General features: G+C 38.8%; 1 protein-coding gene across 1 annotated transcript in view; it reads left to right on the plus strand.

Moving 5' to 3' along the window:
• Window positions 1-21030, plus strand: part of MAPK12 (mitogen-activated protein kinase 12) — a 33238-nt gene extending 12208 nt beyond the window's left edge. Inside the window, exons 5-12 of the mRNA XM_014877763.2 lie at window positions 8476-8505; window positions 10156-10203; window positions 13095-13209; window positions 13817-13888; window positions 14482-14561; window positions 15810-15888; window positions 17439-17612; window positions 18386-21030. Coding sequence (XP_014733249.2) covers window positions 8476-8505; window positions 10156-10203; window positions 13095-13209; window positions 13817-13888; window positions 14482-14561; window positions 15810-15888; window positions 17439-17612; window positions 18386-18456 — 669 coding nt within the window. The 3' untranslated portion in view covers window positions 18457-21030. The remainder of the gene's footprint in view (window positions 1-8475; window positions 8506-10155; window positions 10204-13094; window positions 13210-13816; window positions 13889-14481; window positions 14562-15809; window positions 15889-17438; window positions 17613-18385) is intronic.
• The last annotated feature ends 4398 nt before the right edge of the window (window positions 21031-25428 follow it).

Genomic DNA, 25428 nt, shown 5'->3' on the forward strand with positions numbered 1-25428 from the left:
GTCCCACTAAATGGCAGCACAATAATCTGGTGTGTCAACATTATTGTCAGTTCTGCATCATTTGCTGAGTTGCTGAGGGAGCCCTCTGTCCCATTTTCCAGGTCAGTAATGAAAATGTTAAATAGAGCTGACTTCAGTACTAGCCCTATGGGGGACATTGCTGGTGATGGGTCTCCATCTGGACTTCCTGCCACTGATCACAACTGTTTGATCAAGGCACTTCAGTCGACTTTGATCCAGGCAGCTCAGTCACTGTCCATTAATGTAACTCCTACTTCCACTGTCTCTCAGGGTGTTATGAGGGTTTCAAAAGCCTTGCCAGAGTCAAGATAAACAACATTGTATGCCCTCCTGTCGTCCACCAATCCAGTTGTTATATCATAGAAGGCTAACAGGCTATCAAGCATGATTCTCTTCTGTAAATCCATACTTCCAATCAGTTTGTTTTCCTTACAGTTTTTGGAAACAGTTTCCAGAATTACTTGCTTATCACATTCCCAGAGCGAGGTGCAGCTGACTGGCCTTCCTTGAGCCTCTTTCTTCTTCAATACTCTTTTGAAGACATGAGCAGTATTCTTCTTGCAGTCATAATGGACATCTGATCACCATGACCTTTTACATATTATTAAGTGGCCTCATGATGACATTGCCAACTTCCCTTAGAATGAGTGCATCCCATCAGTGTGTTTGTTTAAATGTTAAGTTAGGTTTTGTTCAGATGTTCCCTACCTGGTCCTCCTCCACTGAGGATTAAGTCTTCCTTGCTCCAGTTTTTTCCAGCAGTTTCAAGGACCTATGATATGGCAAATATTACCAGTAAATATGGATGAATATAAGGCATTGAGTACCTTGTCTTTTTCATGCCCCTCGTGCAGTTGCCTGTGTTTTCCCTAGTTTTGTTTTTGCTTCCAGTTTGCATGTAGAAGCCCTTCATGCCTTTGTGTCTCTTACCAGATTCTAGACAAGAGGGTTTTACCTTTCCCAATTCCATCTCGGCACACTTGGGCAGTATCTCCACATTCCTGCAGGGTGACCTGACTCTGCTTCCACCTCATGAAGGCTTTTTTATGTTTCAGTTTCCCTAGGAGTTCTTGCCTCCTATCACCTTTGAGTGATCTTGACTTCTGAAGTTTGTTTTTATTGTGCTGATGTTTTTAATGTGAAATTAGGAAAAGATTCATAGAAGACTATAACAGACCATGCAGATTTATCTAGTTTTGAACTGTGTAGGAAAGCTTCATCTTGTAGCTCTTCCAGCAAGTCTTGGGAAGAATATTTCAATACATCATTTTCTTAAATCAAAAGTATAAGTAAATGCCATGTGTAAGTTGTTGGTCTTGTTCATGATTTTCTTTTTCTTTTCAGATAGTAAGCCTGACTGTTAGTCCTCCATTCTTTTTCAGAAATAATGTTTATATTCAATTCTGTTTTATCACTTAGACGTTGTACTTCTGTGGACTGCAGAGCTTACAGCTATAGCAAAACAATATAATCTTGAATTTTACTGACTTTCACAAGAATGATTCTAAATGTATTAGCTATCATATACTTTGTATGTTTTTCTTCCTCGTCTCTTGCTAAATACTGTTTATTATTGCTGTTCCTTTTTTTCTACTGTTTGGCTTTTAAAAATTGGACTGTGTATGTTGAAGTTGATGGTCTTACATCACAAAAAGAAGATATCCCTTAAGCTCCCTATTTTTATCTATAACCTGTATTAATCTGATGTGAAAATGATTCTTGGTCTAGATTAGGAAAATTAGTCGAAATTACTGTGTTTACTGTTTGTATATGCACAGCTGTTGATCATAAAAAGGTTACTGATTCCTTACTACTTTTTTCTTTTGGTGACACAATTCCAAGAGAGGAAAAACCTTGATCAAGGTCTGCAGGCTTTATCTGGGTTCTCCTGCAGTGATGGCTATTTAATCCTCTTTGCTGCTCTGGAGACACATGGTGTAAGGAGGCTATGGAATGGCACTGTCTAAAATTGAATGTCATTACTTGGCTGCTGCTGGCACTGTACAGTTTTGGTTTTACAGTTCTGTAAACACACAATGTATGGGCAGAATTTCCTCTGTGCTTGTACAGATAAGTGAAGTCAGTGTAGGGATGTGCTTGTGCAGTGGAAATGCAGACCTGATTTTGATGCAGGAATATCTGGCACATCCATCAGGAGTTTCATCCAGATCTATACTTGCATTACCAAACACCATTAAAAAATTATTAAATAGCAGGGCAGCATGCTGTGCCTGGACAAGAACATCAGGAACAGCATAACCACAATTATGTTGTCTCTCAGCACTTAACAGATATAGAAGGGCAAGTAAATAGTTTTATTCCCATCACAAAACGTAATAAATATACTTTCTTCTTGTGTCCTGCATTATTGGGTTTTATTTTTTACCCTACTCTGGGTTTCGTGTTCTTATTTTAGTAGATTTTTGCTCACATAGCCTTTTACATATACTAAATAATTATCTTGTGTGTTCTACTGTTGTGCATTTAAGTGCTATAATTCCTATTTTACAAATATTGGAACTAAAGTCAGGTAAACAAAAGCAAGATTTGGAGAAATTGGTTTTATTTAAACTGGAGAAAATTCACCTCTAATTTGGACTTTGAATGTGGAGTTATGACTTCAGTTTTGTAATTAGTTCCCTAGTCACAAAGCCATATCCTAGTAAGTGTTGTCTCAAGCACTGTGTAAGTGCAGTGGTCTGTTTAAGTTGCAGGTAACTGGGAGGCAGGTTTCCAGGAGAGGCATGCTATTCAACAGGGATGAAAAACATAATTTATGCTAACTTTACAGGCAAGCAATATATGAACTATAAATAATTTGCTTAGGTTGAGTGTAGTGGAAAGGATGAATAATTAATTAAATTCCAGTGAAATGGCCTAGAAACATATTTTGGTCCTAGTGATGTACATTATGTGACAGAGGCCAGCAGAGCAGAACTTGTGGCCCCAAAGGTTGATGCTGAAGTCTGTTGGATCAGTAAATGTGGAAGACAAATGGAGCAGCTGCATGTGGTTGACATACATGGAAAAAAAAGCAGAACAGAAATTTATGAGGATGTATTAGGCAGGTTTGTGGCAAGATTAGTTTGTTAGTGGGGGCTGCAGGGGTGGCTTCTGTGAGAAGATACCAGGAAATGTCTCCATGCTGAACAAAGTTCCAGCCAGCTCCAAGGCAGACCTGCAGCTGGCTAAAGCTGGGCCCTTCAGCAATATTCATGGCTTGTCTGTAGTAATAGATTTAAGGAGGGGTAAAAAAATGCTGTGCAGCAGCTGTGAGAGGGGAATGCGAAAATGTGAGGCAGCCCTGCAGGTGCCAGGGTCTATCCAGTGAGGATAGAGGGGGAGAAGATGCTACAGCTGCAGGCCATGAAGATCATGGTGGCACAGGCTGCTCCTCTGCAACCCACGGAGGACCAGGACAAAGCAGATATCCACAGAGCAGCCATGGAGTACCCCATGCTGGGGCCCAGGAATGTGGCCTAAATGAAGCTATAGCCCACAGAGAGCCCATGCTGGAGCAGGCCCCTGGCAGGTTTTGTGGCAAGACCTGTGGCCCATGGGGGACCCACACTGAAGCTGTCCACTCCTGAAGGACTGAGTCCTGTGCAAAGAACACGTGCTGAAAGAACTCATGAAGGACTGTCTCCTGTGGGAGGGACATAAAAATAAAAGCAGTTACATGGCAACCAGTTACCAGCAGGGATGCTGAGATAGTAACTGTGATAGATCTTCTGTAAGCAGTGGTTTACCTGAATAGTTTCTTAACCCATGTTTTTGAGAGTACAGCTGTACTTACCTCAAAATTACCAGCAGGAAATAAAATATTATTCAGCTACTAGACTGTTTCGTCATTTCTTATTACACAGCAAACTCTGGAGAACATTCTTCACTGTATCTGTTCCATTAAATTTTGGATTCTCATTGCATCATTTCAGCCAGTAGTATACACCTAGCTGGAAATATTTTGAAGAAGTAGGAATGGTCCAGTGTTTGGGCACATTCTTGTAGCCCTGTCTGTGCTAGAAAATGTGTTAAGCTGAAAGCAGTGTTGTTAGCATGCAGACAAAAAAGAAAATGAGCCAGTAATTTGTTTATTCTTTTACAGATATTAGAAAATTTGCTGTTTAAGAAAGGGTTAGCCAAGTTTTGCATGAAAATCTTGTGCTTTTTAAGGTCTACTGTATTTGGGTGAAAGACAGTCCATCTGTGTTTACTTGGGTTGCTCTTTTGGCGGGGCATGGGGAACAAACACACACTTAGCTAGTGCTCGGTAGAGGCATTATAAGGGAAAAATGCTTGCTACACCTGGGAAGGAGGAGTATGCCACTGTAGTTCATTGTGGTAAAACTCATTCAGCTTCTCAAGCTTAGTCTCTCATTTGTATGATGACTTTGTTTTTCACCTTTTAACTTTGATGGAGTCTATTCTGAGGCTGGCTTTTTTTGGTGTTAAAGATGTAACCTGCAATATGCATTTGTCCTTTGTAAAGTATATAAGAACTTTATGGTATCTGTCCTTTGTAAAGTATGTAAGAACTTTATGGTATCTGTATTTATGTCTGGTCAAAGGCAAGAAGGCTGTTCATAATTTTTTTCACATTGCTTATTCTACTATAACAACCTGTTTACCTGTGACAGTTAAATGTGTGTAGGAAAAACTCTACATGACTGATGTACTGTGAAGAGATAAGGGAGATTTTTGCTAAGCCCCCCAGTTGTTTCCTTGCAGGCTTCATTTCTACATTCTATCTGTAGGCTGGTTCTGGATTGGTTATATACAAAGGGCTCAACGGCCTTGGTTTTAAAAAACCTGTATAAATTGAGGTCAAGACTGAGTTCATGAAGATTTGTATTAATTCTTCAGCCATTGCTCTGCAAGTACATGTCTTTTTTGTCTGTTCTTATAATTTTACTGTCTTTTTTCTAAGAGAATGAAATACTCATATTCTTTCTTTGGGGAGTCTTGTAATTTATCAGAATTCAATGTGATGTGACACCCCTTAAAAACAATGACGTGCCTCTCCTTTGTCTGTTTCCTAGTTGGGCCTTAGTATTAAATTTTATTTAAGTGTGAGCTTGTATCTTGGAAGGGCTTTCATAATTTCATTTTTGTTCTTGTTGTTACTTGACAGAAAAGCTGCATATTGTCAAAGACTACGGAGGGCAAGCTAAACATAAATATCTATTATGTAGGTGGAAAGAGACTGGAGCTTTCAGTCCTGAGTCCCTGTTCTGCAAGAATGCCAGCTGGGCTCCTGTTCATAGAGGTCTGGGGGAGGTGGCTGTCAGTCCTCTTTATTCATAGTGCTTGAGAAGGGACAGACAGCTCTTGGGCTATACAAATACCTGTTCAAGCTTCTTCTGCCATACTTAGGGTAAGATGTACCTACTCTAGTTCTCTCCTTTACTCACCTGTATTACTTTCTTTTGTTCACATTTATGCTGGATTTTTTCCTGCTTCTCTGCTTTCCCTTCCCCCTCTGACTCATTTCCACTTCAGTTTTTACTTCCCTGCCAAGATGCTTTGGATTTTCATTTTGCATGTTGCCTATAACACATTCTCCTGGGTCGTTGCTAATTCCCTTTTGATTAGCTTTTTATTTTGTGTCGAGATTACATATAAAGAAAAGAATGCTTAAAATTTAGACGATTGTTGGATGACTTCCTAGCATGATCTGAAGCTTGCATTCCAGGATTTATGCATGCTACCAAAAATTGTCTTCAGGATAATGCCCAGAGCTCCTGTGCTCCAGGGCACTTCTCTCGTGTTAACTGGGTTCTTGAGTCAAATATGGTTCAGGTGAAGTGGTAAAAACACTGTGAGGGATATGTCCACTCAATTCTGAATTGTTTTGCCTTGTTATGAATGGAAAATCTGTCAATAGATGGATAATTTAATGAGTAGAACCAGTAAGAACAGGATCCCATTTCAGAAGGCTATTGAACAGAAATGGAGAATTTTCTGAATGAGGACTGGCATACTTCCAATGTTGCTACCTGCCAGGAGATTATGAAATGCAGTAAAAAAATACTGCTATTGTTAAAGAAACACTCCAGTACAGCACTAGTATTTCAGCTTACAGAAAGGCTGATGTGTTTATTACCATGAGGAATAACTGCTATTTCATGTAATCTCAGTAGTGTTATGTTAAGAGGAACGTTCAGAAAACACAGGAGCTTTCCCCAAAGTGTTAACATGATTTTGGTGCTGTGAACACTCATAAAGCCTTCACTGGGATGAGAATGTCAGCAAAACCATACTCTTCCCCCCAAACAGGTGAGATTTACTTTACCTGAAACTGTGAAGAGTGCAGAACTTTTTAAGTCTGGTTCTACATTCCGCATTCTTAGGTGTCACATGACTAGGTCTGCCAGCTATTTCCTTACTGTGTACAGTCTTAGCAGCAGAAAAGGACTATAGAATATTTTAAGCATCTCTTCTGGAAAATCAAGAGGCTTCAGTTAGAAGATACTGCAATAATTTAGAATGCATGTAGACATTGTGATATCTTTGATCAAGATAGCTATGACAGAGAGCACCTTTTTCTTAATTTATCGGGAGTTTAGCTACTTAGCGTTATATTTCTGGCTTGGGTTTTTTTTTAAGTGCATATGGTCTCCATGTACAATTGGCAGACTTCCTCCTCCCATCCCAATTCACTTCATGCCCATCCATGACAGATAAAACATTTTGTATTTTTTTTGTTTGCTGCAGTGGTTTTACAGCCAACATTCTGTGAAGCAGCTGTGTGCCTTCAACATCTTGTGTCAGCCCCAGGAAATCCTGTGGAGAGCTTTGGCATTTCCTACGGGTGATGTTAAATCTTGCCCAATCTTCAAGTAATCTGCAGCAGGAACTGATCTACTGCCTATGCCAAGACAGGCCTGGACTCTAGAACAACAGTCGGTAGTGTGACTGTGCAGCAGCAGGGCCCTACCACAGCTGGGGCTGGATTGGTAAAGTTGTAGGCACAGGGTTAAAGGAAGTGGGGGCTTTTCTCCCCTCCCTCTTTTTAGAACCTGTGAGTCTACATCTGGTGTAGCCGGTCAGGTGTAAGAGAGGACTAACCATCAGAAATTTTTTCTTTAAAAATTTCTTTTTCTTTCTGCTTTAAAAACTTGGCAAAAAAAAACCCCTTAAATGCAGGTCTTGTGCTGCTTAGGTTGTATGGCTTTTAAGTTCGGAAATCTGTCTGAAAGGCACATTGGTTTTGTCTGAAGAAGTTGGTTTTTGTTCTGTAGCTTTGCTTTCTTTGTCTTGGTGTTTCTCATCAGTTGGATTATGAGGACCCCTTTGCAGGGACTATTGCATTTGTGAGGTTAATTGCCCATCCTGAGGGCTGATGAGGACGGTGGTCATTGCTATGGCTGATTTACACTTATCCTGCAAAGCTCCTTTCTTCTATGCTTTTCTGTGACATTATGCTGGTTATTCCTGGTTGATCTTTGGTGGCTCTGCCAGCTAGTTCCCAGTGACTCTATTGCCACTTGTCCCATTCTTCAGGGTGGAATAAAATTTCTTCTGGTGAAGCTGGAGGATTTGCATCTTGTTCATCTTTTCTCAGGTCTTTTTGTTTAAAAGCTTTTATTCTCATGTTTCTTAGCATCAGTAGTATGGTCTGTGGGGGTTTAAGATGAGTTCCCCACACCTGAAAGGATTAGCTCATCCCAGGCTGCTGTTGGAAACCATGTCCTCTGTTCAGAACAACTGTCTGCATTTTGATCCTTGCAAGAGATGCCTATATCTGAACTAGTTACTACAAGTTCCTCTTTATTGACTGTGATGAAAATAGTCTCTTCTAGAGTATCATTCAGCTGGTGAGAGAAACTGCATACCTCGGTGGGGAGCATTTGGTGACAGTCATGGGTTCGAACATCTGTATTTTATCAAGTGTCATCCCAAAAGAGCTAGTCATGGGTGTTCAGTTTGTTGGTTTGGCTTTTGTGAGCCCTTAAATGAGTCACTGAATGGGTGATGAAAATATTCAGGTAAAGAGAATGTCTTTGAACTTGACCTTTCCATTTTCCATTGATGAAATACTGAAGCATGTAGCAAGAATTCTCAGATAAGACTGGCCTTCATCCCAGTCTTAATGATCTCTTAAAAGCCAGTGCTGGTGAAGCATATGAATCTAAACTGTGATGGCACACCAGATACACTTATTGCAGGAGGCATTTCTGATATATAAAATAGCACGTTTCATTCTGATATATATGTATCAGTTGCAGTACTCAAACTGATTTAGTGGTTTCTCATTATTAGGGGAGGGACAGGACAAAATGCTAGTAGAATTATCTGAACATTCAAGCCATAGCTAAAGGGATCTTCTGTGCAATAAATAAACATTTTTTAATTTCAGTTTACTTTAGCACCATGAAAAAGTACTTTCTCTCCTAACACAGACGACCTTTAAACTCAGGACCTGAACTAAAAAAATACTTTCTCTTTTTACAGTATATTCACTCATCAGGCATAATTCACAGGGTAAGTGGAAAAATATGAAAGATGTTTATATTTTGATAATGTGAGTGATGTTTGTCTATAAGCATGCTTATAAATATGCCTGAAATTCTATTTATAGATTTTCTCAGTTTATTGGTGCCTTTGATTTCTTCTTCAGTGGGAACAAAAGGTGTAAGCTGGGCACTCAAGTTGCACTGAATACAATTTAGATTTGGGGTTTCTAAATTACTTTGTGAAGTTGAGTTTTAAGTCTCCACAAGAGCAAATCGTGTCTAAATTGAGATGGATAAGAGTATTTTTCTGGGTTGGTTGTTTTGGGGTTTGTTTTGGTTTTTTGTGGAGTGTTTTTTGTTTGTTTTTGCTTTTTAAAAAGAAGATTAAACTTTTTAAACAATGTTTAGGTTGTCTTTAAACCTTGTATTAGTGTTCAGAGATTTGGGAGAGCCCTAGAAACTGAAAAAAATGTCCAAAATTATAGAGACTTAAGAACCTCTGTTTTTTTCTGAGAGAAATTAAGCATTTGTTTCTTTTTTATTCCCTTCTCTGTATGAAGTCTACTTAAAATCACTTCTGCACTGTGAAGGAGTTCTGAATAATGCCTTCGTGTTACCAAGCAGCATAGCTTCCCCCAAAACTGCATTAGAACATTAGTAGAAATTGTCCATTTTTAATAAAGTATCAGGAGCACCATAGGAAATGCATATTGTATATAGTAGCTTCAAGCTGGACATGGAAGCTGCACAACCTGACAAAATAATGTAAGATATTTTTATTTTTGCAACTGGTATCATGATTTAAACTTACCATTGCTTAATTTTCTTCTAAGGTCTCTCTTGATGACCCCTTGAGCTTCTTGGTTTCATCATGGTTTTTTGCACCAAATTGTTTCTCTCTAAATATGTGGATCACTGTTAAACAGTTCAGAGAGAAGATACACTAGCACAAGATCTTTAGAAGTATCAAACAAAGGTTTGAAAAAGCTGAAGGAAAATGTATTTCTAATTATGTATGTCTGAGTCACTGATGTTGCAATATCATCTTAGTCCTTGCCAGTACTCTTCCCTTCGCTAAACTTTACAACTGTGGAAGATCATTAAAAGTCTCTAAAGCAGCTTAAGAGACTTAATGAAATATTTTTCTCATGTTGCAGTTGTATTGACTTTCTTAGGAAATTGATTTTTCCACAGACGAGAGCATAGGGTTTTATGTAAAATCTTGTTTGATTCCTTCAGTACTCCTAAGTCTGTCAGGGTAAGGAACTTTTATAATGCATATTTTGATATGCATCGTGTACAGTCCAGAACTATATGTTTGATTTGTTAACCTTGTGGTGTTAGTATTAAATGCAACAAATTCATGTCCAAACCCCTCTCACAGAAAAAAATAGCGAATTCCCTCACTGGCAAGTATTTTCCTGACTTCTGGCAGAAAGAAAAAAAATATATTTTTCTTGAGGGGGGGGAAATATACTGGAAAAGAGCCAAACATATGTAAGTTTGCATCCTTGTTTGTGTTATTATGACATCATTTTACCTGTTGCTGTTCAAAACAGTTACATAAAAACTATAAAACCAGAAAGAAAGAAGGAAAGACAGCAAAAAAGGGTACTTTATTGTCTTGCTGTAAAACCCCCAAAAACCAAAAAAACATTCATTTAAAATCTGGTTGCAGGATCTAAAGCCTGGAAACTTGGCTGTAAATGAAGACTGTGAATTGAAGGTAAGGTATGTTTATTTGAAAAAAAAGTCAGATGTGTTAGAAGACAGAAGACAACAGGTGCACATGCTGGCTGTTTTAGTGTTGAGCCAGGCTTTTTGCTCTTGAATAACAATTGATCTGTACATCCTCACAAAACAACAGGGAATTTGCATGGGGACTTCTGTTTCCTGTCCTGTAAGGACACAGCAGATCTTATGGCCAAGGTTTCGTCCCTAAAAGAGACATAAGAGTTTATGGGAATGAGTTGGTTATGTAAGAATTTCAGCTTTGAATAAATATAAAAAGTCTAATTCTGCAAGCTGAGAGATACAGATCAGAGGTTGTGAAGGACAGCCTTAATTAAGTAAAAGATGATGCAAAGCACTACAGAAGTTTTTTAGCATGCAACATGCAAACTTTATACTTGCATGTAGCCATTGTAATACAAATTTTGGTCTTTGGGGACTGACCTGTATGTTCCAAGGTCTTGTGATTTTAGAGTTTTCCTATCTTAACATGAAAAGCCATTGACTTCTCCTGGCTTGTAGGTGGACAAATGGTGAGTGGATCCCAGGTTGATGGTAAAAGAGAAGGGAGTCTAGAAAAAAAAAAGTTGTATATGGTTGTCTTCCCCCACACCCCTAGCTGTCCAGTTATATTTTTAGATGCAGGCCGGGTATCTCCTGGTCTGTATCTGCTTATTTAACACCTTTTTTTCCTGCACACTCTCAAAGTCAGTTTATGCAGGCACAGGATCACATTTCCAGGGATAGTGCAACCATTTTCCCCCATGTCTCTGCACTCGGCAGCTTCCCTTGCATCAGCTCCAGGGATGATGAGACTGTAAGCAAGTTGGAAGAATTCCTTGAATGGGTAATTAACTAGCTATAAGTTTTTCACAATGAGCTTTCTGATGCTCATTTTTTCCCTCATCTGATGCTCTCAACTCCTACAAAGGTATCAGAAAAGTGACAGTGAAGGATGTGTGAGGGGAAATCACTGTCCTTTCTGTAGTCTCAAAGTTATGAGTTATTTTTGTTAGTTGAAGCAATTTAGGAGGCAATTTAGGAAAATCAAGTTTGCTGAGTCAAATGAGACCTATCCTTGAGGAGCTGAGGGAAATCATAATTCACAAATTACAAAAAGGATTTTCAAACGTGCTCTGAAAATTGCTGTGGAAGTTCCAGCTGAAAAGTTGAAGATTAGAGTTTGAGAATAAGAGTTTTATATGAAGATAGTTGTTGAAGTGGTACCATGTTAATATTAAGTGCAAATAGGATACACTTGTTTCTGAGCTTAATGAAATGTAAATGAAAATAAATCCTGAAGTTAAAGCATAATACACAAAAACTCTTGCTGTTGTTTTCTACTTCTACAAATCTACAAAACCAAATTATATGTTAGCTGTTCCCAACTCTACATGCCACAAACCTTGGTAGATAAAATGCCTAAAGGACTGTGACAGATTAGACTGTACCACATTTGGCTTCGACCTGTTATGTAAATTTTTAAATTTTTTTTTCCACTCTCCCTGATGTCTTACTGGGAAAATATGTGTGCTGAATGTGTACAATGAAAGCCATATATAAAGGTGTATTTTGCCACTACAAAAATTTTGGATCTAGTAAATCTTCAGTACCCAAAGAGTCAGCCACAATCAGGTGCATTCAATTGGTATGAATAAAACATGTCTCCATTTGCATTCTATTCCTATTTTTAAATTGATTGGTAACCAGCAATTATGGGGAAAACATGGAAATTATATTTCCAGTATGGCAATAAAGATAAGCCATAACACTTTGTAGTCTTAATTTGTGAATGAAAATATAATTTTCCTTTTTGTTAGTGCCAGGGAATGATGAAACTATCCTGAAGTATTTTAATATGCTTAATTGCAGAGAGCATTACAAAAACATGACTCTTGGTATAGGAATGCTCAGGTGTCCCTGTTGAAACCCCTGCCCTATCAATAAAAATGTGCAGCCTGATTCACATGGACAACTGTGGCTGTTCATGCAAAGCTTCATGAATAGAACTTTACTTACCCACTCCTCCTGTTTCTTGTTAGAAGCATGAACTTTCCAATGAATACAAACTGATTGTTGTTCCAGGAGTGGAATTTTCTTGCTTTTCACTGCATCTTTTGATGGTCCATACACGTGGACCTTTTTAAGGCAGATTTTATAGAAGTTGATCAAAGGTCGTAAAATTAATATTTAATCTTGCTGCTGTACACATTGCTATATCTAGAGAGAAATATCTGACAATCTTAGAAATAAGCTGAATTCAGCGTAGCACTTCAAAAATTTCTTACAAAAGGTTTTTCTATAATTGATGCTCCAGGTTGGAGAACACTTGTTGGGACTAAGTGATGGTAATTCCATACTCTTGTTGAAAATGTTCAGTGTGACCTAAAGAAAGTCTTCCCTTGTAGGATTTACTCATAAAGCAGAAATAACAATACCTCCTTACTTCAGAATATTGTTGGAACACACTCTTGAATAAGTTTGCCACCTGGGATACGAGAGCAGTGAGCACTGTCTAAAATGGGTGCTGTTCTTTTAGCTGTAACTGGATACAATTGTGATTCCATGTTCAGGGAATTTTTTGCATTAAGTGTGTTCAGTATATAATAAGTGAATAAGCCATTATTTTCTTTACTGATTCTTACAGCTTTTGATGGTGTCACAGAAGCATGTAACTTTAAAAAATGTTATTCAAATCTCTGTGCTACCTCTGTCTTGATTTCTAATATGAGAACAAGACACTTCAGTGAGAAAAAGACATGAAAATAAATTAATGTCTGCAGATTGCTGCAGTTCTGTTTTTTTTTTTTTCCTACAGCTGTAAAGAACTATAAGAACTAGATTGTGAGTTACCTGATCTGAGCATGCTTTGTGCTTCCACTACAGATCTTAGATTTTGGATTGGCAAGGCATACAGACAGTGAGATGACCGGCTATGTGGTTACAAGGTGGTACAGAGCCCCAGAGGTCATACTTAACTGGATGCATTATACTCAGACAGGTCAGTGTCTCTTCAGATATATCTTAACAGAGCTAAAGCATTCACTGAATCAGGTGATATACAAACAAGACTTTGTTTCTGAAATGAATAAGAAATTAGAGGTGGAAATGACAATGTAATTACGCAGCATTTCCTTGTAGATAAATTGCAGGTAATCATGTGGTGGTGAGTTTGGCGTTTTTTATGTATGTTTTGAGAGTAACAGAAAGTGCCAAGGTGATTAGAAAAAAATTATTTAAATTATACAGTCATGAGATTCTGGTCTTTGTCTTGGGTTCCCGTAAAGGTGTGCTAATTTTAATTTGAGCAGACAGGAAAATGGCAAATGGAGGGAATTCAAATAACACTAAGATAACTGTAGAAGTTTTTGAAAGCATTGGAAATTTACTTCCTATGTGCCTGTTACTGAGAAACTCGTTCTGCATATTATGAGATTATCTCCAGTTTGCTCATTAGAAAGTCTGGTAGTTTTACCTGTGCTGTTCATCATACTTGATTTTATAACAGGCTATAAAGGTAATTTTTATACTTATTTAAAATACGTTTTAAATTTAACTTTATGCACATTTAAACAGACAAGTTAACGTGCCTCTTGGTCTATTTTCAGTTGACATCTGGTCTGTGGGCTGTATAATGGCTGAGATGATAACAGGAAGACCTCTGTTCAAGGGAAATGATCGTATCCTTCAGTGAATTTATGATATTGATGTAAGAAAATTATGAGAGGTTGTTATGTGATACAGTAAGCCTGTTCAAAAACTGATGAGTATAAATTGAAATTAATAGTAAAAGTTGCTTGCAGCTTTCCCATTAAATCATTATTTCATATCTCTACCACTTTTGCACCCCTGCCAATTAAGACTTGTATTACTGACTTTTTTCAGTAGAAGTCATCTTTGAATCACATCTCAAATTTAAAAAAAAAGTTAAAGGCTCTTCTTTGATAATAGAAAAGCCTTTTTCTTTTTTTCTGGTGCATGCAGTACGTATGTTGATTGTTTAGATACTCTAATACTTTTGGACTGACTTTTGTCCACACAATACAGAACAGACCTGATAATATTAGAAAATTTTGCAGATGATTCAATTATGTGTTCCCAAATTATAGCATATTTTCTTTGCCTTTTCTAAGAAAAATGGAGAACTTTCATCTTTTATAAATTTGTTCAGTCACTGAATTAGTATTTCTCCAACAGCAAAAAATGCATTACTTTTGCAGGATGCTTAGTTTCCTAATAGTGAAAGAATTTGTTCCTTATTTCTGGTATTCAGATCTGGACCAACTCACAGAAATAATGAAAATAACAGGTACACCAACTCAAGATTTTGTTCAAAAATTGCACAGTCAAGATGTGAGTATTCTGATTTTTCAGTTGGTTTTCCGTGTCTTAATTTTCCTTTAAGCCATGATCAGTTCTTAGACAGGCTGAGGTGATAATGTATTAATTACTGATACGGAGACCCCTGATGGTCCTTCTCTGCCTTGACATGACCTGTGCACTTGTGGCTAATGGGGCTTTTGGGGTCGGGCCCTTAGCTGCCACAACGTACCTGGATAGGATGTCCCGCAAGGAGCAGCCTTTCCTGGTGTCCCAGGCAGATTTCAGCCACGAGATACTAGGATGCAAGCAATGCCTGGAGTCCAGGCTATCAGCTCTTACTGTGATTTCAGTTCAACTTGCAAAGTACCTCTGATCAGCAGAGACAAGCGACTGGGAAGGCCACAAGGAAATTCCGCAGGCACTTTATTTCTTTCACGAAGGGGTCCAAAGCAGCAATCCACTGGACAGGGTACAGACGGGTTTTTGTAGGGTTAGGGTGACTTGGAAAATGGACCAATAACTAAAGGATTTGGGAAACTCACCAATAATTTCACAGGGAGATAAAGCGGGGGGCTTGCAAGGGGGAAGTATTTCTAGTATTAGTCATTCTAAGTAAGCAATTTCTTATCTAAGGTATGTTTCTCCAAGGAGGCCTCTCTTGGGTCTCTGCTCCTTCCACATGCACCCACAATAGCTACTGGAGATGAGAGGTGGAATGACAGAAAATTATGAGAACATTATTTAAATATTTCAGGATTCCAGTGTGTACCCTATAAAGAGCTGAGCTGATACATGGCAACTTTTATTGTAAAGGTACTGAAAGCATGAAGATATTCCGAAAACCCAGTTGTTTGCAAATGTCTCTTTTCTGTCCTTATGTCGATGTCCTTCTAGACTCCTGAGGCCCTTACTATAAAGAACCTAAATTTATTCATTTGACTAACTGTACAATCTAAATATAAAGGAGTTACTGTATAAGGTTCACTTCTAGAGATTGCTGTAAACTCATTATGATGTTCTTTCAGATAATTCATACATATTTAAATAAATATGGAGCACTAACAATTAAAGTTCTGCATTATAATTTCTAAATTGTGGTTTTAAAGCTTGATTAAATAAAACGATTCCATTCAGGAAAAAGGTGAATATCATCAGAAAAACTACATATGTACAATGTGCTGTCAAAATATTGTTGAGAAATGTATTAAGCATATAGTTAATGTTGTCACATTACAAAGGTGGCAAAGATCTAATTTAATGTCCATGTTTCTTTTTAAGGCAAAAAACTATATCAAAAGCCTCCCAAAAGTCCAGAAGAAAGATTTTGCATCTATCTTGAAGTATGCAAATCCTATGGGTAAGGCTGGTTGTGTTGATGTGTGCAGCTTGTTCTTGTGTTTGCATTGGAAGCAGCTACAGTATCAGTCATGATACAGGTGACGTGATGGTTCTTAGGCTATTCTGTCTCTTGCTTTCCATATTTCATAATTTTGATTGTGGTGGCTGAACTTTGCTGAGTTTCAACTTGCCAGGAACCAGTTGTTTCTTAGAAGCATAAAAAAAAAATTAGTGTTTTGGGTTTCAATCTAGCACCTGCTTATTGGTTTTACTTGAGCAATTTTCTCAAGAGCCCTGGCAGATTAAGTATATGTAATAAAATTTTCTCTGTGCTGTATTTAAACTGTGATTCTGAAAGCCCAACCTGATCTGCAGTTGAAATACAAGAAAATGGAAAGCTGACATTTTAGTAATGGAATGAATACATCCTGAGAAACATCTGTGCATTCCTGAGAAACACTGGCTTGGATTCCATAGATACTAACAGCCAGAAGAGCACACCAAGTGTGCATAACTGTGACATGACCTGACGCAGCCAGAGCTCTGAAATTACTATCCATAAGCATTATCAATTCCCCAATGACCTAAACACTAATAAAGCCAGTTTTATTAGAATATTAATTAGGATAATTGAATTCTCTCAATTCAAGACATTAACATTTTAGGTTCAGATACAGTTACAAATAAATCTGATTAATAAACAGCTCTTACCCTTATTGCATGGCTAGCTGATGGGTAGCTACAGCAAGCTACACATTTCCGTTTAGTTTTTAGGATGTCTCTTATCATTTCTATGGCCGACTAGCTTCTTCAGGTCTAGAATAGGACCTCAAAGAGAATATACAACATGGCAAGCAGGAGTTGGAAGCATCCTGTCCCACACTTCTGCCTCTACTTCCTTTCAGCTCCAAACCCAAGAACATCCTTTCAGGAGAGAAAAACAGAAAATAAATAAATCATTCATCATAGCTGTTTGCACTAGTAACACTAGTTTGCACTTTGACAGTCTAGCAATGGACCGAATCCAAAATCCACAGGAGGGGAACATGCAAAATTTAAATGAGTTGTTTTGGCTGAAGTCAAAACCACATAGCAGATAAAGTGAGCTCTCAGATTCTGAGCATGGACAACTGACCTGTCTTAGTGAACTTCAAAGTGTACTTGGTTTGGATTTGGTGACACAGAGCTCAGTTCTTGTTCACTGTTCACCTGTTCATTCAGCTGCTGTCAGGGGGTGATGTACCTTAGAACTACAATGAGTGGCAGTGATTAAGGACACCTGGGAAAGCCCAGGCACAGTGGTCCTGGAGCCAGAAGCTGAGAAGTCATTAGCTGAGATGTTTTCTGTATTGCATACAGAAGCAAGGGAGCACCTCTGCATTGCATGAGACTGTACATATCCCAGCTTGCTCACAACAGTCTTGCAAAGAGGCCCCACTGCCTATAAATGGACACTCAGTGATTCTGTTACTCCATGCATTTATTTGAAATACCTCCAGGGCAGTATTGCTGTGTACAAGTAGAATCAGGTGTGTGATTTGAATACATTGTTGGTTTTCTGTGCAATAGCTGTAAACCTTTTGGAGAAGATGCTGGTGCTGGATGCAGAGAAGCGAGTCACGGCAGCTGAGGCTTTGATGCATCCTTACTTTGAACCAGTTCATGATCCTGAGGAAGAAATTGAAGCTGAGAAATACGACGACACATTTGATAACATGGATCTTCCACTAGATGAGTGGAAGCGTGAGTTTAATTTTGTGATGTTTTCAAAAATAACCAGATTGAAAGGCATGCAGAAATGAAAATGTTTCCCCTTACAAATTAACTCCCCTGCTTTTGATTGAACAGCATTAAGAGAAATGCCACTGATAAGCCAGTGTTCCTCTTACCAGGTTCTTGTGGAAGGATCTCCAAAGGTTTCTTCTCTGATTCCTTACAGAGGCTGTCCTCCTAATGTTTCTGTCCTCCCATATTCTGCAACATAGAAAATAAACCATTTTTGTAACTTGCCTTTCAATGGATAGGGCAGGTGAAGAGATTGTTTGACTTTTGCCTCTACAGGACTGCAGTGGTTGCTGGCCTTAAGGTTAGATTCTCTGAGGGAGAAAAAGTATATCTGTGTCAGCAGAGATTTAAGTCTAATCTTGTTTTTGTCTAAGGTCAGAGGTTTGTAGTTTGCCTTTTAAGTGAGGACCTGGCTTGTAAATCTAATGTGCTCAGTAGCTCTTGCTGAGGATATTGCCCATTATATTCGAAAGTCAGTGCTCACAACCCTTTGTAAGCACCTATACCATTTCAGTGTTGGGCTGCTTTTTCAAATCTGAAATGGTGATAAAGTGATCCTTCATTCCCTTACTTTTTGTACTCTTCCTCTCTTTTTGCCTGAAGAGGTCTCTCTCTTCCTGAGCTAGATCAGAGCCCAACTATGCAGGAGTTGCACCTTGCTCATTCATGTTTGTGCAGCTCCTTTTCTGATTAGACCACAGTAATGCTATGTCTATTCCATTGTTTTGCAGGCATTACATATAAAGAGATATTGAACTTCAAGCCACCACAGACATCAGACTCAAAGGAGACAGCAGTGTAATTGTATGGCTCAATATTTTCAGAACTCTGAGGAAGGCAGAAAAGTTGTAAATGTTTGTGACATTTCAGGTGTATAAACTTTTTATAAATAAGCTCTATGTAATCCGTTTCATCTGCACTGTGAGAAAAAGCAGTGTCCTCTACTCTGCATGTGGAAGTTGGTGCCTTTGGGCATAGCATTTCAAAAATATCCAGAAACTTACTTCTGCATACAACTTCTTCCTTCTGCACAAAAAGACTCAGACTGCAATAACCTGGTGCCATGCTCAAAAGAGCAGAACTAATTCTTCAACTCAGAGATCAGAAGAGTACAAGTTACCACCCCGGGCATGCTGAGAACACAGTATGTCTGATGTGCTGTGACTGCTCTCCGAGGCCACTGAACTGTCTTGAATGCAAGAAATACTCATATGACTTCCTCTGGAATATTTCACTCTGCTGAGGTGCCTGGGAAGGCTGATCATCTTCTGTTACTTCAGGCACTGCAGTGGGTAGCAGAGACACAACCCAAATGAGTGCCTGGGTCCCTGTCTTGTGTGAATGGAAGAGAGTCTCAGAAGTGTTGATGTCCTAGATTTTTTTCAAAGTAACCAGCTTAGCAGGACAAGATGTCATAAACTTGCTAGGTGAACAGTCATTGGATATATAATCACTGTATAATATTTTTCTCTGAATACAGTGCATTTTCTTTGTGTAGTAGACATGGGATCAAGGATTTCCAGGGAGAAATTCTTCAGATTTTCTAAAATTTTGTAAGCTCTCTAACATCTTAGTGTTGAAGTTATCTCAGATAATCAGCAGTGCTGATTTTAAAAATAGAGCTGCATGTGGGTCACTTTATATAAAATTAAATTAGGACCAAATTGATACACTGCAGCTCTTTGTCAGGAATACCTGAAGCAAGCTGGGTTTTTTCACAGTGTACAAAGCTCTTACCAGGTGAAGAATAATAATTATTCCCTTTTTTACCCTTTTGAACTCATCTTATGTGGAAAAACCTTCAGACCTTTTGTTGAGAGATACCTTAGCAGAAGGAGTCAGCTTCCTGATGGGATAGATTTGTTAGATGCTTCCTGAGTTCCTCTTGCTGTCCTGTTACTGTGTTTTCCTGGGTGCTTTGTTTGTAAGGATCTCTGAGAGGTGGGAAGAAGAGTTGGCAAACCTTTGTGAAGAATTTCTATGTGAAATTGCTTGTCTTTCTTAAAAGTAATATCTTCACAGTTGTCTGTTTGGATCTGGGTTATTCCCAGTGTAATACACTGTGGTGTGTTACTACTGAGTGAAATGAATGTGAAAAAAGACATTTGATCTTAGCAGGTAGTAACTGGAAAAAAAAAGAAGAAATTACTTGGGGGCTTTTTGCTTTAATATCCGATATAAACCATATGTTTAATAATGGCACAGTTATTCTGTTTCTTTCAATTAATGTTTGAATTAAACACCTGTGATTGTTAGCATTTGTTTAAAAATTGTTTGTGGTGAGAGTTGATTAGGTGAGGTGGGCACCTAGAGAGACTAAATAGTAACAAACCTTAAATTCGTGTATTTGACAAGTCATTAAAATCTGCAGTTTCAGGAATGCATGAAAAAAAGTCAGAGAATGTAAATTGAAACAAAATATTTTTCCAAACTATAGGCTCCTCACAGAGGAAGGCATACTCAAGAGTCATACCCCATTTTGCACTATGGATTTTCTGCTTGGTCTACACTTCTATGTTAAATAGAAACTTCATCTTTTACAGAACAGATGTTTTCTCTTAGGATCATGTTCTGTGGTCTTCTTAAAAGTTGTGGGAGAAAAGTGCCTATTGGAATTAGTGGTGTTGATAGACCAAGTCAATAGGAAATGAAAAATGTCAAACACACACTTGAAAATGCTGCCGTTGTATTTTAAATGGATTTCAACATCCTAAATTCTAGCAAATGCCTAACGTCTGGAGATAATGCAGATGGCTCAAGGAGGAAGCATTTTTTTTTAATTGAAAAACCGCTTTGCATTTTTTTCCTAAAGGCCAAAACTTCAGTGGGCATTTATTTCCATGAAGTCAAGCCCTAAAGTCCTCTACTGGCTGAGGTGAATTTTTTCCTCTCTTAATTTTAACTTAGCATTGGAGAAGCAGCCAGCACACATGAGAAAGACATAAAAAGATAATGTTAGCTTTGCTTGGTAGTGGAGAAATATAGAACTCTTAAAGTAACTAAAGACCTTGATGCATACGTCAGCAAAGACAGAAACACTGCTGTGCCATCAGCTGATGGCAAAGGCAACGTAAAGCTGACCAAGAAGTTTCAGTGAAGAGATTGAATTCTGTAGAAATGGCTCCAAGCGGCAATAGAGATCATTAAAAGAACTGTGAGGTGAAAGCAGAAATACTTCGCAGCGGACGCAGCAGCTACTCTGAAGGGAGAGAGAACAGTTCCTATGTTTTTATTTGCTATTCCTACTGGTGCTAAGCAACTCAGGTATAAGAACCCAATTTCTGTTTGCCTTAAAAGAGAAATGTAAATACATTCTGCATGTAGATTATATGTGTTGTGACAAATAAAGGTTGTGAGTTTGTTTTTTACGCAAAAATGGTCTTATTTTCCCCATATGTATTCCTAGATGTATAATCAGTACTGAAAATACTCTTTTCAGTAAAGGAATCTGTATGAAACTAGTATTGCAGGTACATTTCATGTAATATTAGCTGCTGATACAGTTTCTTTTGGAAGCTAGTCAGACCACAAGTGCTAATCTTTCTCCAATTTTCTGAACCTGGAGTCGCCACAGAGCTAATCTGGCTATACTATACTACTGCTACCAAATTATTTCTTAACAGCTTCTTGGATTTTACCAGACATTTCTGCTTTGTTTTGAAGGACAGGATTTTGGTTCTTAAATGCAGTTGCATTTCTCAGCCTGATTTTAAACGCCAAAGTCAGACTGATGGTCATCAAGCATATATATCTTTGAGTTGGACAGGGAAGTTTGAATTAACAAAGTTCCGGTAGAATGTGTGGGGCTCACATGCTCCCTGACTATTTTAGAGAAAAATTGTCCCTTTAAGTATTTGTCTTTGTTGCATTGATGACTCACCAAATGTTGAATTTTGATAATGTGTTATTGTGGGCCAGATGTGGTTCATAACTTCCTTTCTTGATTATTTTCTCTTTTTTAAATTGGATACCACTGAGGCGCATGCTAATGTCCTGCAAAATGTGCTCAGAAGGTGCACTTTGTTCTTGATTGGAAATTACTGGCATATGAGCTGGGTGGGATTCTTTGAGTTTCCTACTTTCTGATCTGCTGTTCAAAAGTGAATACCAGGTGCTTCTGGTCTATTACAGCTAAGGTTCTTAAAGAATGAAGCATCTGTTAGATGCTATCATTCACTGGGTCTTGGTATAAAATAGCCATGACAGTCCCTGCAGGGACCACAGAAAAGAATAAGGGCTCAAAACACCTGCTGTCTCTGCTGATTAATTTTCCATTTCCTGCATACACTGGTGGCAACTGGTTGTATAAGCCAAACAATACCAGAAAGCAGTTTCATGCACAGCAGCATTTAAAATCTCCTCCTAAGTCTTCATAAGAATTCAGAAACCTGAGTTGGAGAAAGATGAAGGGAGGACTTCCATCATACAGACACTCTGTGAAGCTTCATGGAGTACCACTTAATGAGCACCTCTTGTGCACAGATCATTTGCAACCTGTGTAGTAACATATGAAAAACTGCATTTTCACCTAGCAACCACCCGCAGCTCTGAGGCATGAGACTGATGTATGCTTTTTAGCTACCAGGAACAGCATGCCACAAGGAAGTGAGTGGGGACAAGGAAAGTGTTTAAATGATTCATCATTTTTGTCTGCTGTTTTACTCTATAATAATAGGAGCTCCTTTTTGTTTAACCTCGTTACTTTTCTAACCAGGAGTTTTCTAGTTTGTGGTCATCTTCATGTGTAAGCAATGAGGTTCATTTCTCAGCAAAGTCAGAGTGATCCAGGCATGCAGATCTTACACCTTTCATTGAAGCATTTTGAATATACTGTTATCTTTGAGAAGCAGAATAGAGTGCTGGTGAAACAAATGAAATGCAAGGAAAGGAATTGCTCAGATCCTGTTTGAGAATGCTCTTGGTTTTGCCACGCAATGTCCTGGGAGCACATTCTTCTGGGAGCAGGTAAAGTCTCTCGCTGTGTTTGCATGGTGCCAGCAGCCTTGAGGCTCCTGTCAGAGTGATACTTGTAATACCAACACCTAATCCACTTCAGTCTGATACTAATGGGAAATTCACTGTTACTGTAACATTGTTATACCACAGCTGATAACAGTAAAATTGTACTGCTTGAAAAAGCATGGGCATATAGTCCATGGGAGCTTGGGCCACGGCAGCTTTTTTTAGGCATTTTTAAAATCCCATTTATATATGATAGTTCATGCTGCCAAGTAGCACACTTTGGCATGTGCCCAGACATTTTGCTGTTCCTATGTAACTCCTTATATTTGTGGGTTTGAACCAAGTTTGATTTTTCTTTTTCATAAAAATGTTAGTGCATTACTGTAAGGACAAAAAAATTGAGCCAAGAAATGTAATCAGAAAAACATCCACTCAAGTTTTCTCTAAAGCAATAGATCCAGCAAGGTGCTGCAGGCATGGTTCATTTACTAGCACTGACATGGCCACAGAGCCAACAGTGCCTGGAAAATAGTGCTCAGCCAAATTGATGGGTGCATACAGCTGTCATCTCTTGTCTTTTGTTCTCCATCCATAAAAGAGTAACAATGTGGCCTTTGTGAGGTAGTTGTTCAGAAAGCCTCTGCTGTAAGGGTTATGAGAGCGTCAGCAGGAGGTCATGAAACTTGGGCTGCTGGGACTGGGGGCCAGCTCAGAGTCACTGCAGCCAAGGGTGGCCTCTTCCCCATTGTGACCTTGGGGGCACGCTCCCAGGCACTGTGGGTGCAAACCCTGGTGGGGGGAGCTGCTTCCAGCAGAGTCTCTTGCCTTGGCCCTGCCTGGGCTGCAGCTCCTCACCACCCCACAGCCATGTCCCTGGCCGTGGGTCCCACCAAACCACCTCCACTCACAGGCTGACATCCCAGTCTGGCCTGTCCCCATCCCCAGGGAGGTGCCCCACACCCAGGTCTGGGGCTGGCTCCAGTCGCCCCCTGCCATCTGCCCTGACCTAGATATAGTGGTTTACATAAAATGAGGGTCAAGTTGAAAAGATTTGTTTGCAGTGCTCCATAATAAATGGAATTAATATGTATTTCTTTGCCGTTGGCAAAGCTACTCTAAGTTGCTCTGAGTCTCCATTTGGATGAAGTGTCATGACAACATCATTAATGAAATTTTTCATGCGTGATGCATTTCTGCAAAAGGTAGTGATTAGATAGGAAAGAAAATTACTGCAAGAGAGCGCAGATTTCCTTTAAAGAAAGAAAATATAATGCAGGAAGATTTTTTTGAAGGCATTACTAATACTATAAATAAACAATCAGACTCATCAGAAAAGTAAAACCACAGCAGTGAGAATATTGTGAACACTGAGATCAAGTCCTGCCTGCTGGCAGAGTGGCAGGGCTAGGTCACCAGGCACACATATAAACTCTACGTCTCATGTCACCTTACAGACTTCAAACATGACTCCCTATATGGCTTTCAAGCACTCTGGTAATGCTTTACATTCAGATTGCTGAATTTTCAGAACAGATGTGAAACTATGGCTGTACAAAAATGAGTGAATATTTGGAGACTCAATGAAACGAGTGTGATTCTCATAATGAACAGCTTACTGTAACTATAATTACTCTTTCTACTCAGCATTGTCATTGCAAGTCTTTAAAACAGAACATTACTATGTTGCCTTAGGTTTCCCAGTGGGTTTTATGGCCTCTTATGCTTTATGGCTGGGTTAGTGGTTTTGATCACCTGGATTTGATATGGTTAATGTTACGAATTTGCTGCATGTCTTCCAGCTTTTGAATTGCTTTCTGTAACTAGTGTTTGATATCATTAGAGTAATTTGAGACATATATTATTTATGTAGAGGAAAAGTTCCCTTTATGCTGTAACCTCAGATCTTAGCAGTGGGATAAGCATGACTTCCCATGAGAAAATACTCAGGAAAGGCTGAAGAGCTGAGCTGAGCAAGCAGAGAGCATCAGTGTCCCACATACTGTCTTGCCTTAATGTATCAAATTCATACCAGTGGATGCCTGAGTGCTCCCTTAGGGTTAATAAAATCTTCTCTAATATGGTGTTGCGACATCATCAGCTGGTTCATACATCCTTTGTGATCAGCTAGGAATTTTAAAGAAGACTAAATTTTTCTCTTCTTGTCCAGAAATGTTAGACCTTAGTAAACATGGACATGACAGTAGGGCTGGTTGTGAAGGGCCTCTACCACAAAATGGTCCTTTTCTCTTGGAAAGGAGAAAAATTAAAACCTGGCAGTAGGCAGAATTTGAAGCACTTATTCCCCTAATTTTTCTGTGTTAGTTTTATCTACTCAAGCAGTTTTCTAACCAAGAAAATCAAATACAGCTAATCCTCAAAGAAAGAAGTAGCCAAGTGGATGTCCTCACATGTGTGGCCATGGACGCAAGCTGGCTTCTCCCACCAGAGTGTTGGGACAGAATTGCTGTGGAAGGACTTCAGTAAGCACAGGGACAGAAGTTGTTTGTTCCCTTTAAAGATTGGCATATGCATCTGCAGCATCCCTTGCTGAAGACAGGATATTAGGATGAGGTTGCTTTATTGAGCCAACCCTATGGCAGGGAAAGTACCACACTGAATGCTTTTTCAACATCATGGACCAAAACCGAACATTTTATAGAATGTTGTGAAAGATAATTCACCAAAAAGAGTGACAGGGCCACCTCTGTCAGTTTTGCTCACATAAAGGTCTGCCATAAGACGTTGCCATCAATAGGATATATTCTAACACTTAGCATAAGCAAAACAGGCAGAATATTGCCTTCCAGGGTAT

Source organism: Sturnus vulgaris, chromosome 5 (assembly GCF_052056855.1).
Source record: "Sturnus vulgaris isolate bStuVul1 chromosome 5, bStuVul1.hap1, whole genome shotgun sequence".
Classification (NCBI taxonomy): domain Eukaryota; kingdom Metazoa; phylum Chordata; class Aves; order Passeriformes; family Sturnidae; genus Sturnus; species Sturnus vulgaris.